The sequence below is a fragment of the Ursus maritimus genome, unplaced genomic scaffold (assembly GCF_017311325.1).
Source record: "Ursus maritimus isolate PB19 unplaced genomic scaffold, ASM1731132v1 scaffold_15, whole genome shotgun sequence".
Classification (NCBI taxonomy): domain Eukaryota; kingdom Metazoa; phylum Chordata; class Mammalia; order Carnivora; family Ursidae; genus Ursus; species Ursus maritimus.
In genome coordinates, this window is record NW_024423897.1 from 23,016,966 (window position 1) to 23,033,383 (window position 16,418).

The 16,418-nt window shown below is 44.8% G+C and overlaps 1 protein-coding gene across 1 annotated transcript in view; it reads left to right on the plus strand.

Annotated features, from left to right (window-relative positions):
- PDE6A (phosphodiesterase 6A) overlaps nt 1–16,418 on the plus strand; it is a 70,656-nt gene that overhangs the window by 26,543 nt on the left and 27,695 nt on the right. Inside the window, exons 7-11 of the mRNA XM_040630419.1 lie at nt 4,273–4,337; nt 8,971–9,037; nt 11,993–12,040; nt 15,008–15,157; nt 15,711–15,854. Coding sequence (XP_040486353.1) covers nt 4,273–4,337; nt 8,971–9,037; nt 11,993–12,040; nt 15,008–15,157; nt 15,711–15,854 — 474 coding nt within the window. The remainder of the gene's footprint in view (nt 1–4,272; nt 4,338–8,970; nt 9,038–11,992; nt 12,041–15,007; nt 15,158–15,710; nt 15,855–16,418) is intronic.

Here is a 16,418-nt window from a genome sequence, read left to right on the forward strand (position 1 = left end):
GAATTCAAAATTAACACCCCGCCTGTGAGCTTCGTGAACATTCCAGGAAAGATTTCACTCTGGAAATCTCCATCATCTGCTGTGCTTTGTCCAAAGTGCCTTTTTAACCTGCTCCTTGTTCTGCTTCAAACTACTGTCCCAGCCCCACCATGCCATGATTCCATTTGGGAAGACTGAGGCTTCAAGCATTATATTATGTGCTGCTGTCAGAAAACAACTTGCGGACACTTTCCTTTTTAAGCACAGCTTTTCTGTGTTGGTATTGTTGACGCGTTACCACGGAGCTTTCTCTCCAATTCCTGTAAGAGCTGGGTTTGTATCTTCCGGAAACACAGAAGTGGAGGAACTAGATGGAACACCAGTCTTCCAAATGGAGCTGAATGGAACATTTTCTCACTGAGTGCCAGTCCAGGAAATGCTGCCCATCATTTGATCAGTTTCCCCAAGGTGACTAGCACACTTATGGTTAAGACTGTCCTTTCCAGAAATCCTTCTACATCTCAGGTAGCAAGGGCTCAGTCCTTGCAAGAGTATGAGGCATTAGGTTGTGATGGAAAAGGCCAGAGGACAAAGGACTTTGGTTCTGGATGGTTGCTAACCTGTGGGGTGAACTCGGTCAAATAATCCCTCGGGTCCTCGATTTTCTCATCTATCTGTCACTGAACTCATCTCCAAGGTCAATTCTAGGTCTAGGCCACAGTCTCTAGGAGGAGACACACATAGGCCTGAGCTGGGGCTCAGACCCAACATGACAGGATTTAGACAACGTCTCTAAACCTCACCTTCTTCATCTGTAACGGCTACATAATCAAGATGGCCGGGCTGGGCCCCGGTAGCTAGAGCAAACCCCACGCTGACGCAGAAGAGGCAGACAGTCATCATGGCTCCCGGGGTTGAATCTCATTCTCTACTGGGCTTTACCTGGACTGTGTTATTTACTCTTCTCAACAGGTTCATAAAGAAAGTATCCTCATAATTTCCATTTCACGGTTGAGGAGATTGAGGTTACCAGGGGTCAATTCATTTGCACAAATTTAAATGCAGGATGCCTTTCTTTCTGGTAACTCATTACAGTCCTGCTTGTTAGCATTCCCTCTGGCCTCCTAACAGCCTCACACTTTACCTGCCACATTCATGGGAGAAATACAGTTTTGGCCTGGACTTTGACCAATTAGCCTCTCCAAATTGTGAGTCTAAAAATCACCAGCAGCAGCTACACCTCACTTCATCTCCTTTTAAAAATAAAACGTTATACATGTGTGTGTTTTCCTTATTAAAAAGTTATACAGGCTAATTAGGCTTCATGGAAAAAAAACCCCAAAAAACAGCACTCATTTAAAAACTGGTATATTTCCACGCAGGATAATTTTGCAGTAGCTATATTTTTGGCTCTTTCAAAGCCCCTTGTGTTGCAGCCTCAGCTGCTCAGGTGGGAGGTAACAGAGGTGCTCATTGATGGCTCAGTTTTGACTTTCCAAAGGCCGGTGAATTCTTAACGTGAATATGGCCTTGAAGGCAACTTGGCTGAGCTGCAGTGTGTGGAAAAAGCCCTATTTACCTAAAGTACACTGATCTTTTTGTTGCTTTCTGTGAAAGCAAATTGATTCTCCTGTGGGCTTCAGAAAAAAAGAAAATCCATTTCTAACCTTTCTAAAGGAGTCTCAGAGAGACCCCTGGAGACAGAAGCCTGGGGGCCCAGGGAGCCAGCAACTTGCCTCGGGAAGCAGCCCAGACCCAAGGACAGACAGCCTGAAACAAAGACCAGAAGAAGATCGAGTAGAGCGAAGAGCGTAGAAGTCAGCCTCCTTTTCCCCACAGGGCGACACTTAGCTATACCCAAGTCCCAGCAGATAATGCCGCCGCCTTGGCTTTCAGGAACTGCCTACAGGATACAAATTCACTTTAAAAAATGTCCTTAGCACGATTTGTTTACACTTATTGAAAAAGTGATACATGACCACAGAACTCCAGCCTCTCCAGAGGCAGCCAGTGTGAGCAGTTGATCCTTCCAGGAATGTCTACAGATGCCCAGATATTCCTAGAATTCTACCACCAGCATCACCCTCAACATATGGGATGCTTCTGTTTTGTGCCTTACTTTGCCAGCTTGACTATACTTTGGCATCTTCCCCTGTCAGCACAGATACAGCTATATTGTTCTGGAGACATCCAGAGTATCCACTGGAGGCAGGCACTGGGCAGCCGCTCTCCTAATGACATTACATTGTCTCCAGAATTCGGAAAGCAGTCTGGCCGAGACCCCTGACTGGGCAAACGATGCTTTTACCCACACTGCATATGGAATTGCTGGGTCAAAGAAGACATGCATTTTAATCTACGAGGGATATGGCTAACCATCCAACCACAATCTTAGAATCGTAGCTGGGATGAACTTCGGGGATGATCTAGTTCAGGTTTTAAAATTTTCTGATTGTCTTTAGACCCTTCCATGTCCACAGTGGTTGCCTTGGCCAGGGACTAAGGAGGAAGGTGGAAGGACAGGAAAGGCAGTGAGAGAGAACAAAGAGAGGCGCTGGATCTCCATGTGCTCAGCTCTGCCCCCACTAGGGCAGCTCAAACAGACACACACCACCGGTTTTCCAGCTGGGGAAACTGAGCCCCCCCAAGAGTGCACACAGTAAAACCAAGACTAGAGCATGAGTCTTTTTTTTTTTTTTTAAAGATTTTTTTTTATTTGACAGAGATAGAGACAGCCAGTGAGAGAGGGAACACAAGCAGGGGGAGTGGGAGAGAAAGAAGCAGGCTCCCAGCAGAAGAGCCTGATGTGGGGCTCGATCCCAGAACGCCGGGATCACGCCCTGAGCCGAAGGCAGGCGCTTAACCACTATGCCACCCAGGCACCCCTAGAGCATGAGTCTTAATAGCTGCTAGTCAGAAGGAGCAGAGCCTCTCCCTCTGGAACCTGAAGAAAGTCATGACCACTGCAACCAAATGGACAATCAGACACCTTTGACTGAATCAGGAGTTTCTCTTTGTGGAGGCTGTGAGTCAGGAGACCAAGATGGGGGTTGGTCTAGGGTTTACATCCCTAGAGCAGTACTTCTCAAAATTCTGCACTCAAGAAACAGTTTTGTTGGTTTATTTGTTTTAATTTCCAATTCACTTTGGACTGATACTTTTCAAGATAGGATAACACTATATAACTAGAAACATAAAAAATTTCAAAGACATATAAAATGAAATCCCCTCCCCTTTTTTAATTAGTCTCAACAGACCTAACTTAACTCAGTCAAACTCTATATACAAGTTTCTAAACCCTGACTCTCAATTTCTGTTTTTATCTCATCACCGAATGGTACCAAATGGTTTGCAGATAGTCCCAGTCCAGGAGCCATGCTTCGAATAGCCTTGTTCTTGTTGAGACTGATGCAGAGAGTTAAACACTATCTTAGGTTAACATTAAGATTAACCTTAGGTGGCATCACACAGAGCCCTGAGACTAGGAGTCAAGGGCTTCACTCCTGGTCCTGGCTCACTCTCTACTATAAATGAGTCCCTTCCTTCCTCTCTGTGGGTTTCATTTTCCCCATTTGTAAAATAGTTTCTAACCTGCCCATCACATCTGGGTGTTCAGAGATTCTAGTAAGGTGATAGAATTTTCCCTGGAGAGCTGGAGGAAAGGAGCCACCTGCCAATATCCCACTACATGTTAGGAAGCCATGTAACTGAACAGATCTACTTTAGAGGATGGGAGTTTTCATGGTGCAAGGAGGTGGGAGGAATGGAAGAGGTGGAAACTGAGGGGGGCATGAAGTAAGATGGGGAAGACAAGTCTGGGAGAGCTGACACAGCAAAGAGGGCAGCTGAGTGATGGGAGTGAAGGAGAAAAGGGGTCTGGGACCATGGGGCTGAGCCCTGCAGGGATGGCTGAGTTGACCACAGCTTTAAAGGGGACAGCAGTCTCCTTCCCACCTCCCTCTCTCCCTGGACTCCAGAAAGCAGTCTTTCTCTCTTTCTCCTTGTACTCAACCCCCAGCTCCCCTTGGAACATTTCCTATCCCTCTTTCCCAGATCCCAGCCCCTGCCTGGCCACCGTGAGCTGGTTTGAAGGTTAAGCACGCAGAATCATGAGTCAGCCGAGGACAGTGAGCCCCAGGAGCAGTCAGAATACACCCTTAGAGGGCCAGGCTGGTGTTTCTGGAAAACCACAGGGCACACGGTCGAAAACAAGCCCTGTCTCATGGACACACTCATGCTGAAGGTCTGTCTCTGGCTCTCAAGTTATAGATTTCTTTATCTCTTTTGCCTTAGGAAATCAACTTTTACAAGGTCATTGACTACATCCTACATGGCAAAGAAGACATCAAAGTAATCCCGTAAGTTTCTCCCCAAAACATGTAGAATTGTAAGCATGTTATCGATGTCCATTGATACTCATTCCAAGATCAACACTAAGCAAACCCAAGAAGGCCACACACTTGGTCAGAGACGGGGAGAGCAGGAGGAAGGCAGCGTGCAAGACCGGAAAGACCATACCGTTTGCGAAAAGAGGCTGACTGTTGAGTCAGCTGGTGAGAGTTCCGGTCCCAGGCCTCAGCCCCATCTACAGAATGAGACCGTGGGCTCTGATCAGGACTTTCCAGTGGTTTTCTGTGGAGGCACTTCTGGGGCCCAGCCAGGGAGGTGGGGCAAAGGCAAGAAGCTCATTCTCTGTTGTCCTCTTCTTACCTGACCATGGAGGACATTGAAGGGAAAGAACTCCCAGAGGGCGAGGTTTCCACCTCCCTGTATGTGGTAAGGACTTAAAGGCCATTTTAAGATTCCAGCAGTCAAGAACCTTCTTTAGTAGAAGCTTGTACTTTTTTGTACTTTTTTGGTCAGTAGATCACTGTCAGAAACCTTGTTATCTGTTTGAATCCTCTCTGTGCTAAGAGGCACACTCACAGTTCCGTCTTGAAACTGGCTCACTTTCTTAACTGGATTGCAGGCACCTCAAGGCCAAGATCGGACTCTGGGATTTACCATCAGTCACCTTAATCTTTAAACAGTGGGTGTGAGAGGCCGCAACTGGAGTTGATCTGGGTCATCACCAGACTGAATGATAATAATCCTGTCACACCGACAACCCGGTTCACAGGTTTATCTGTAACTGGTTGGGGTTGAGAAGTTGCCTCAAGGTTCTGAGTATCTGGGTTCTCTCTGTTCATTCCTGTTAGCATGAAAACTGATTCTTTTCTAAGCTTATCCTTCCCTCCCTCTGTCCCTCCCTTCCTTCCTTTCCTTCTTTTTTAAGTAGACTCTCACCCCACATGGAGCTCAACTCAGGGCTTGAACTCATGGTCCTGAGATCAAGCCCTGAGCTGAGATCCAGAGTCAGACACTTAACCAACTGAGCCACAAAGGCACCCCATGTTTTTTGTTTTTGTTTTTTTTTTAACCTTGTCAAATGCATACTCTTTAACCATTCTAACTTCTTTTCTGGAGATATAAGTTTATTAAACTCCTTATCTGTGCTATTAGTTACCAAGGTCACAGTTTTCTGCAGTGTTTTACCACCGTTCATCAAGCATTATATCCTTCCAGCTTCTGGTAACCCTCGCTTTGCTACCTTCCACACAGATCCGAAGCTATGTCACCTATTCTAGGCTCTTTGTTATGGCGGCACTCTGTTTCTGATGGCAATTTTTGTGTCAGCCAAAGCAGGCCAGGCTCTGTTATGGTAACAGAACCTTAAGACCTTAGTGGTATAAACAGTAAAAATTTATTTATCATCCCACTCCATGTAAATTGTTGGTTGGTGGGTGTGGCTGGAGTATCCTGTATGGACTGTAGCCAGGCAGGGACTACAGCTGCTAGAGCAGCCGCCATTTTGAACCTTGGCGAGGTTGACTAACTTGCCAGAGGGAAGGGAGAACACGACAAAACACACACTGGCTCTTAAAACATCCCTCTGGAGGGGGCACTCTTCACTTCTTCTCACGTTTCATTGGCCAGAGTTAGTATATGCCCGCACCTAACCTCAAGTGGACAGAGAATGCAGCCCTCTCGTGTGCCAGGAGTGAGAGCCAGAATGTTCACGACTATCCTAAAGGACTGCCAAAGTGTACATACACCACCTGAGCAAAGAGGGGGAAAACTGAACAGTAAATAAATGGTGAATCAAACCAAAAGAAGACAAAGTGAGGTTTAGAAAGAACATAGAGCAGGTGGAAAAATTAAAAGTGCACATTAAGGTAATATTTAACCAAAGGATATCGATAATTACTTTAGATGTAAATCAACTAAATGTTCCAGTTAAATGGCAAAGATTGCCAGCCTGGAAAGGAAAGAAATCTATCACATATCATTGACTCCAAGATGCATAGTTTTCTACTTTTTGACGTTTCTGGAATAGAATCAATGACACTGTATGATCGCTGTCAGCCAGATGGCAGCCATGATATAGTTATTATTGCCAGTTTACGCTTGAACGTGACCATGACCATTCATATTGTTAGGACTTCAGTTGAGTTATGTGCACTGTTGGTTGTACGCACATTGAATTTAATTGCCAATAAGTAACTTAAAGAGGGGTGTGGGGGTGGCATAGTCAGTTCAGCGTCCGACTCCTAGTTTCGGCTCAGGTCGTGATCTCAGGGTCGTGAGATTGAGCCCCACCTGGGGTTCCTTGCTCAGCTCAGAGTCTGCTTAAAACTCTCTCTCCCTCTCCCTGTTCTCCTCCCCTCTGCATGCTAGCTCTCTCTCAAATAAATAATCTTTTTTTAAAAAAAGTAACTTGAAGAGATTATATACCATAATGCCGCACTGAAACAAAAAGTTGCTTTGAATGGCACAAAAAGATAGGAAGGTGTGGAATATAAAAATCTATTTCTAAATTCAAAAAGAGCTCTGTTGATATAAATAAAGTAATAACCACAAGTTCAAAACACATTGTGTTACAGATGAACTGGCAGCATTTTATCTTTCTAGTTACGTGCAGGAAATGATCTGTCAAGGAACAGTTTACTTTCTAAGTATGAAGAAATACTGTACATCCTGTTTATTAAGAGACCTATCTAAAAGATAAGAATACAGAGAGGTTGACAGTAAAAGAACAAAAAAAATACCAGGCAAATGCTAATTGAAAAAACGAATATAACTATATTAATATCAGATAAAATTAGACGATATGACAAAGAGCACAAGTAGAGATAGAGTCACTTCTTACCGATAAAGGGGTTAATTCACCTGGCTATTACAGGAAGATATTACAATTCTAAATTTGTATACACTTAATAACATGGCCTCAAAAAAAAAAAAAAGAAACAAAAGCTGACAACAATATAAAAAGATATAGGCATGTTTTGCTAATTGATAGGAGGAGCAAACTAAAACAGAATATAGAACATTTGAATAACACAATTAAACTTAATCTGATGGACATAGAGAGAAAACAGCACTCCATCCCCCAAACCAGAGGACACTCGGTCTTTTCAAGCATATGTGTGACATTTATAATAATTGGTGATATACTGGGCCATGAAGTAAATTTCTTATATTTCAAAAGATTGAAATAATACATGGAATGTCCCCTGGTCACAGTGAAATATCCTAGAAACCAATAACAAAAAGCTAGTTATAATAGTCTTCATATGCAACTAGGAAGCTAGAAAATATCCTTCTGGAAAAAAAAAAAAGAAATCACTTCCAAATAACTCACGGGTAAAAAAATAAATCAGTGGGAATTAGTATACATTCTGAACTGAAAAATAACAAAGATACTACATACCAAAACCTATGTGATGCAGTGAAATCGTGCTTAAGGTGAAATTTACAGCCTGAAATACACATATTAGAAAAGATTAAAAGCTGAAAAAGTAACGAACGATGTACCCACTTATATCTGTCAGGGTCCCAACAGACAGTAGGTGTCAGGTTCAAATTAGGATGATTTGAGGAGCGTTTATTTACAAAGGGACAATTACAGAAATGTGAGTGAAATGAAGAAAACCACAAGAGAAGGTACTAGTAGTGATGCTGTTATAACGACTCTTGGACCCAAAGAAAGATTTCTAGAACCTGAAGAAAGAAAGGGTGATGCAGAACAGGCCACCTTGAGAGAAGTATTGTCCTTTAGTCAAGGAACAGAGCGAGCCCAGAGCGACCTTGCCAGGGGTGGACACAGAGAAATAAATAACCTGACCTCACTGTTCTGTCTTCCTCTAGTCTTTGGCCAGGTCCCCCCCCCGCCCTGCCCCCCCCGGGCCAAACCCAACTAGAAGGCCAGAAGCCCTGTTGCTATAGTCCATACAGATCGGCCTCCTGGCACAGGGAGGAGTGGGATCAGAGAGGATCTTAAAGGGGCAGACAGGAGCTGTCTATGACATCATCTCAAGAAACTAACAACAAACCAGCAGAGAAATAAGCCCAAAGAAAAGAATAAAGATAAGCCCAGAAATCAATAACATAGAAAAAGACAAGTGAACGATTCATAAAGATCTTAATGCATTTTTCCACATTTATATCTTTTCTCACTACAAATGAGTATAATCTTACAATAAATAAAAAGATAATAATACCAAAAATTGTAATATTGTCGTGAGGGATAAAGAAATATGTAAAGCACCCAGCTTAGTGCTCGGTACATGGTAGGAGTTCACTGTAGACGAGTTTCCTCACTCTCTTTATGGAATTAAGCCACCTCTCTCCATGTCAGTATTAGCGGAGGGGAACGATGTTGCCTGCTTTTACTCAGCTATCAGTAGCAATCTGCTGAAAGAATGTCATCCCTTTTCTCAGATAATCAAATTCAGGGCGCCATCATAAAATGTTGTATTCATCACGCTTTTTTTCCTTGTCTAAATGTGAAACATTCAGATGCTTAGAGAAGATTTGGGGCTCATTCAGGCATAGTGTATGTAAGCAAGAGTTGAGAGCCAAGAGAGAGTAGAGGGGAGCAAAGACCCAGATTCAAGGTTTTAGTCCAACTGTCCCTACATTAAAGTTACCAGGTGTCTTTGGCCTTTACAGGAATCCACCTCCTGATCATTGGGCTTTAGTAAGTGGTCTGCCCACTTATGTTGCCCAGAATGGCCTGGTAAGTAATACAACTTGGAAGGGGGAGAGTCTTGAATCAGTTGAAAGAGTGAAAGGATTTCTAGTCGAGAGAGTGGGAAACATGATGGGAAATGTGGGTCTCTAAAAGCCTGATTCTCTCATTTCTCAACTCACTGGACACTTGGTCCAAGGACATGAACAGACAATTGACATCTGAGGAAATATGAAATACACGGAGGAATAATCCTTAGATGGGAAGGTGCTTAGTCCCACTGACAACTAAAGATACTTGCTCGTATGTCAGGGACAAAAGCATGGCAGACTGGTCTCCCAGGCTCACCACAGACCAAGTCCCAACCTCTCATTCCAGAGACTTAGTTGCCACTCCCCACCCCTTCTCTCTGCCATATTTCCAGCTGTACCGTGTACGACAGAGCTCAAATGCTCCATCTCCCACCATGCCCCACCCACTTGGGGTCAAAAATGGAGTAAGCATCCCCTGCCCTAGAAAGAAGAGTCTTGTCTGTTAGCTGCACATCACTCCCATATCTGAGCCTGGTCACCCCTTTATCCTTCCCCAGGCACACACTACTCAATGCTGCTCATGTAACTAGAAGTTTATATATTGCACATTTTCTAGGTACCAGGCACTGTAATTGGCTATGGGGATAGAAAGATCGATGCATCAGATACAGTTTCTGTTCTGAAGCTCAAAATCAAATTTTAAACAGATTCTTATACTCCAATGTGATAAGGACACGGTAGAAATATACATGGTATATTCTAGCAACACAGAGTAGGAGGCAACTAAACCAGGCTTTTCTTCCTAGAGTGTTGGTCTGAGTTGAGTTTTAGAGTAAATAGGTATTAGGCCAGTGGGAGCAGGAAAGGGGATTCCAGATGGAGGCAACCACTTGAGCAAACAGAAGACTGGAGATTTGAATGGCGTGGTGTGTGCAGTCCAGTGTTGCTGGAATATTAGGTTTGAGACAGGAAGAGGTCAAGAGATGAGGGTTGAGGGGGAGGGGAGCGCCAGATAGCAGTGGCCTTGGATGCCAGGCGGCGGGGGTGGGACTTTAATCTGTAGGCAATGAGTTTTTAAGCAAGAGATTGGGATAGTCAATTTTCATTTTAAAAAGATAACTCTGAGAGATCTGAAGGGATTAGGAGGCAGGGCTAAAAGTACATCCTTACAAGAAGAGGAAGAGGAGCTTCTCAACAAAGACACGGGCAGTGAAGAGTACTATCATTATGGCATGCAGTAAGTAAATTTGCTCATTCGATACTCACACAAGTCTGACAGAGACAAGATGGAGAGAGGGAGATCAGGGATCAGATCTAATACCAGGAGGGTAAAACTGGCAGGCCTTTGTGATTGTGAGCAGAGAGGGAGGGAGAAAGAAGAGTCAGAGCCGATTTCGGGCTTCCGGGTTGGATGCGAGATGAGGAGGTCAGTTTCAGACAAGGTGACACTGAGACATTCTTCGGCAGCAAATGTCCAGGAGGCAGCTGAAGAGATGGCTCTGAAGCTGTGGAGAGAGGGGAGGGACGGAGATGGGGATTTGGAAGACATCAGGACCAGATGGTACTTGAAACCATGTGTGTGGATGAAGTCACCAAGGAGAGTGAGAGGGACCTGGGGTGGGATACAATTGGATGCCAGCATTTAAAGGTTGGGTGGAGAAAGAGGAGTGTGTGAGGGAGGAAGAGAAGGAGGGCTTAGAGGTATCTGGAGACCTGGGAGGGAGTAGTGTCATGGAAACCAAGGAAGTAGAGAGACGGCCAAATGTGGCAAAAATGATCTAGTGAGATAAGAACTGAAAACCCTATTGAGTTTGGCAATTAGATCATCGGTGCCCTGATGAGAGCAGACTTGGTGGTGAGGTGGGGGTGGAGACCAGTGTGTGGTCTGATGAGGTGTGGATGGGTAATGAGGAGGTAGAGAATCGCAAAAGAAAAGAAGAGGAGGAAACCTGGGTGGTTGCTACTGGGACCACGTTTGGGTTGAGGGAGGATTTCATCTTCCAGGATGGGAGAGACTCAAGCAAGCTCATGGCTGAAGGGAAAGAGCCCTCAGAGAGGTCAGAGTTCACGAGGGAACAATGGCAACTGATGGAACTGGTCCAAAGAGAGGCCAGAGGGATGGTGCAGTGGATGAGCAATTCTGGAACAGAAACAGAGATAGCTCACCCTCTCAGACCACAGGATGGTCAAGGCCAATGGGACAGGCAGGGTTACTTCAAGCCCATATGGTGCCTTTTTGAGAATGAAAAAAAAGTATCCCTTCTCAGTGGATGAAAACAGAAAGATAGGAGCATGGCTCTTCAAGTCGAGAACAGGCTGGATTTCAGCTCCCAGTCAGTCCTTGTGTGAGATGCTTTTGTGTAGTACACATACTATGCAACCGTACACAGTGGCCGCACGGGCTGGGGCTCTGCAGTGATCAGGTAAGTTCCACAGTATGGTAGGGTAAACTGGTTCAATTTTTAGGAGAGGAATCTGGCAATATAAAACCAGAGCTACAACACCCTTTACTTCTCGTTCTACTTTGGAATTTATACCCCAAGAAAAAACTCCTTCCTTACAAAACAGACAATACCAAACCTAAACATAATTGATTTAAAGATGCTTAGAGTGACATTATTTACACTAATGATAACAAAAATTGGATTCAACCCAAATATTCAACAAAAGAGAGACAACAAAATGAGATACAATGCAGCTATTAAAAATGCCGAATGGTAGCCTCGATTTTTTCAAAGCTTGGAAATGACTAAGGAGTGAAGCAAATGGCAAGAAATAATGTTTACAAGGTAGATTTTCTGTCCAGTAGCCTCAGTTAATCATTGAAAACCATCTCGAGCATATCTACCTGAGGAAAAGAATGTGAACGCCTTGGGCAAGGACGTAGCATTTCTGAAGATAGCACACAGGGCTCCCTGGGTATGCTATCCAGTCTAATCATGGCTCCATTATTCCTCTTCACCGCTCTCAGATTTGCAACATCATGAATGCACCTGCCGAGGACTTTTTTGCGTTCCAGGTAAGTCATTACTTGTTTGGTCTCTTAATCACCTGATATTTTTTCCTCCAGAGAGGGTTCAAATACGTTCAAATCCATCTATTTATTGGGAGGCAGCCTCAACAAAGTGAAAACATGGATGGAAAAAAGTCATGTGCCCATGGAAGTGGGGAGGGAGTTACTTTGGTAAATTCCAAGGTCCCATTCGGTTTTAATGTTCACATACGTTGCTTTCTGGCCTCTGGACCTTTGCTTGTGCTGTTCCCCCCCCAACCCCCTACCTCCAAACCATCCTGTACTGCCCAAACACTCTCTGCCCTTTCAATACAACCTCAAATGCTATGAAACTTCTATGAAGTCTTAATCTGTTTCCTCTGGCTAATATCATTTCTGTCTCCTTGGGATTTTCATGGCATATTGTCTAGCACTCCATTCGATTTTGTCTGTCTTTCTTACAAAGGTTTATGGAGGGCATCCTCTGTGCCAGCAATTGACACAGTGCTACACTGGCTGCAATGGTGGACCAGACAGACATGGTCTTTATCTCCAGGGGGCTCATGATTGTATGGGGACAAAGGCCATGGAGTGCTGGTCAGGGAAAGACAGAGGGATACAGGAGGGAATCTCTCTGGGGACCTGACTTAATCTGGAAGGAATCAAAGAATGTGTCCCTGAGAAATTGTTTGGGCAGCAAAGAAAGAGGTGAGGATTGCAGGAAAGAGAGAGCTTGTTGGATGGACCTAGAACAGGACAATGAATCTGAGTGAGAGAATGGAGACATGGAGAGTGGCAGGAGGAGAGTCTAGAGAAGGAGACCAAAGCCAGATGACACATGGAGAGGACAGATGACACATGGCCTGGAGGGCCATGCCGGGGAGTTAGTTCCTCGTACTATATTTCCCTTACGTTATCTTTTATTACCCTTCTTTGCTTTCAGATTAATTCCTCTCAGCAGAGTATCGGCTTCCTTTGGTCAACGGTTGGGCCTTATCTTTGTTAACATTTTCAGCTCCAGGTGCCCTATCAACATTTGTTGAGTTTAGCATGCTAGATGGAAGAAAAACAAAGCATTAGCAATCAGGAAATAATAAAGAAGAAAATAAAAATGCCTCTTAGAAAAATTAATGAATTATTTTTTTTACTCCTTGAAGAACATCATGAAAGAGCTTAGTGAGATTATCCTTCCAAAGTTAAGGTGGTATGTCTTGTGTTGGGATTTTGGTCATATCAATGTGATGAGCCCAAATTGTTGCCAAGAGTCACTAACCTGATTACAACCATGCAGAACTTGGTCTCTACCCAATTAATTCAGTTTACCCACATTAAAAAAATCAAATCTGATCTCGTTTTTAGATTCTAGGCTTCTTCCTCCAACTCATCCTCTACAAAGTAGCCTGAGTAATTTTTCGAAACTCAGGCTACAACCAGTAACTTCTCTGCTTAAAGATCTTTAATGCTTTCTCATTTGGCTTTCAATAAAACCTGTCTCCTTATCATGGCCTTTAGAAGGAAGTGGTTCCCCAAAGGTTAGGTAGAGACGTGGGGGGAAGGCAGACCTAGAACACATCTTTCCTGAACAACAGCCGCTTGCTCTTTGGGCTGTAATCTGCATCCTCCTGGAGACACTTTCCCACCAGGTACTGACTTCCAGTGTTACTGAAATCATCATCCCTGTCGTCACCATCATCATCATCTCACCACCTGAAGGACCTTGGAACTTTCGAATTGGAAGACTCTCTAAGTCCAGGAAGCCTTCCTTGATTTCCTTTCCTCCTCTGGCTCCCCCAGAACCCTTACAAAGTCCCCACCTGCAGTGCAGTTGCTTGCTTACCTTCCAGATTATGAGCAGCCTGAGGATAACCTTTGTGCCTCATTTGCCTTGGTCTTTTAAGTTTCTAGCTCCGTTCCTTGCACATTGTAAAATGTTTAATATTTTACAAATTCATGACAAAAGAGTCTGCAAATGACCTAGTCCAGTCATTCCCATGTTACAAGTGATAAAAGTGAGAGGCTCAGACAGATGGGAAATGACTCACAAAGGGGCCCCTTATGATTGACCGAGAAATTTCACCTCCCTTGTCTCGTTTGTTCCACGAGGCACAGATTCTTGCTACCATCTCTGTCTATAGATGAGACAATTGAGGCCCACTGAGATAAAATGACATGCCAAAAGTCACACAGGAAGTCACATCAAGAGTCAAGAGACAGGGGCGCCTGGGTGGCACAGCGGTTAAGCGTCTGCCTTCGGCTCAGGGCGTGATCCTGGCGTTATGGGATCGAGCCCCACATCAGGCTCCTCCGCTGTGAGCCTGCTTCTTCCTGTCCCACTCCCCCTGACTGTGTTCCCTCTCTCTCTCTGGCTGTCTCTATCTCTGTCGAATAAATAAATAAAATCTTTAAAAAAAAAAAAAGAGTCAAGAGACAAACAGACAAACAAGACCTTTAATGATGGCTTTGTTAAACACATTCCAGCGCCTGGTGGCTTGTGACAGACACCGTGAATGAGAGACTGTGAACCATCAGAAGCAGGTGAACCACTCCAGGTTACCTTAACCTCTTGCCGGAGCAGGCAGGTGAAAAAGCACAGAGCTGGTCATTAAGCCAAAGGTTTTGTTGACATAGCTGCAATCTGCTTTGATAGCCTCGTTTACCACCTCCCCACAGAATCCCTAGCTATTTTGCAGTTTTCATACTGTAGCTATTACCTGGAAAGCACAGGCACTTGTAAGACAGACCTAAATCGCTGGCGTGGCAGAAAGTCTGAAAGTTTTGACACACAGAGGCCCGTAAACTATGGTATTTAAGCTCATCGGAACCCCTCTGCACCCCCTCTGTTGTTGCATATGGTGTTGATAACGAGCAGATAGAATTATCTTTCCCTTGGCCTTTTCTGACTGCTATTTCTAGGGCCCGTTCTATCCAGACTCCTGAATGAAAGGCCCTCCTGAACAACAACAGATTGGTAACCTACTCTGGCTTCTTTTGTAGAAAGAGCCTCTAGATGAGTCTGGATGGATGATTAAGAACGTCCTTTCTATGCCAATTGTGAACAAGAAGGAAGAAATTGTTGGGGTGGCCACGTTTTACAACCGCAAAGATGGGAAGCCCTTTGATGAGATGGATGAGACCCTCATGGAGGTAGGGTTTGGGAGGAGGCCTTTGCCGTTGCGTTGAGGCGTTGGCTTGTTGCCAGCGTGCGGGGGGTGGAGGGGCCCTCACTTGCGGAGGGGTGGGGAGCTCACCTTGTTGACACTGCCCTGACTCAGCCTCAGCGTCCACTCTCTTTGCTCGCACTTGTGCGCTACCATGTGCTCTCAGAGAAATCCACGTTCCCTTTAAAACAAATTTTAATTAATACACTTTACCTTTTATCATTTTTAGGATCATGGCAAAAATGAGCAGAAAGGACAGAGTTTCCATAGGCTTCCTGTCCCCACATGGTACAACACACTCGGGTGAAGTTATTACACACAAGAACGATGCTTACGTGTGTTGGAGCTGTATTTTAAAGGGCATCTCCATCCCATGTTTGATCTGCACCCTCACACCAGCTCTTCGAGGAGGGCAGCACCCAGCTGACCAAAGCCATCTCACAGCTGAGGAAATGGGATGCCAGAGTCTTGCCCTAAGTTGCAGAGGCAGGATCAAGCCTGGATGTTCTGCCTCTGATTCTGCCTTTCTTCCCTTTCAGTCTTTGGCTCAATTCCTGGGCTGGTCCGTCTTAAACCCTGACACCTATGAGTCAATGAACAGACTTGAAAACAGGAAGGATATTTTCCAGGACATGGTAAAATACCATGTGAAGTGTGACAACGAAGAAATCCAGAAAATCCTGGTGGGTTAAGTTCTTTTATTGTTTCTTCTCTAGCAGAAATGACACCCTGGGATGTGGCCAGAGCAGTATTCCAGCTCCATGAAGGCAGAGACGGCTGGGCTGGCCTTGCACAGGGATGCCCCGGGCCCCTCACATTCAACGGCTGGATGGATGGGTCCACAAGTACCAGTGACTCATACGTAATGGCTGATCTGTGTGGCTTGGCGACAGCTGTCCCTTGCATGCCACCTTGGTCCTGGGGCCAGATCTTGGCTTAACAGCTCTAGAAACTCCGTTTTTCACTGTGCTGAGGGCTGACTTGGTAGTAGAGACAGTCACCCAACCACAGCACCTACTCTGAGAGGAAGCTCTCTCTGACAGCCCAATGGACAATGGTCAGTTTCTCAGAGACTCCCTCCATGGGGTCAGCTCACTTAGAAACCCAATCAGATCAGAGAGGAGTTTGGTGAGCAAAGAAGTATGGCAGAAGGAGTTCGATGTTAGTAGGGAGTCCTCACATAGTTTCATCACTTTACAGTTTATAAGACAGTTTCACACTTAGGATATTGTTTGATACAACAGTGC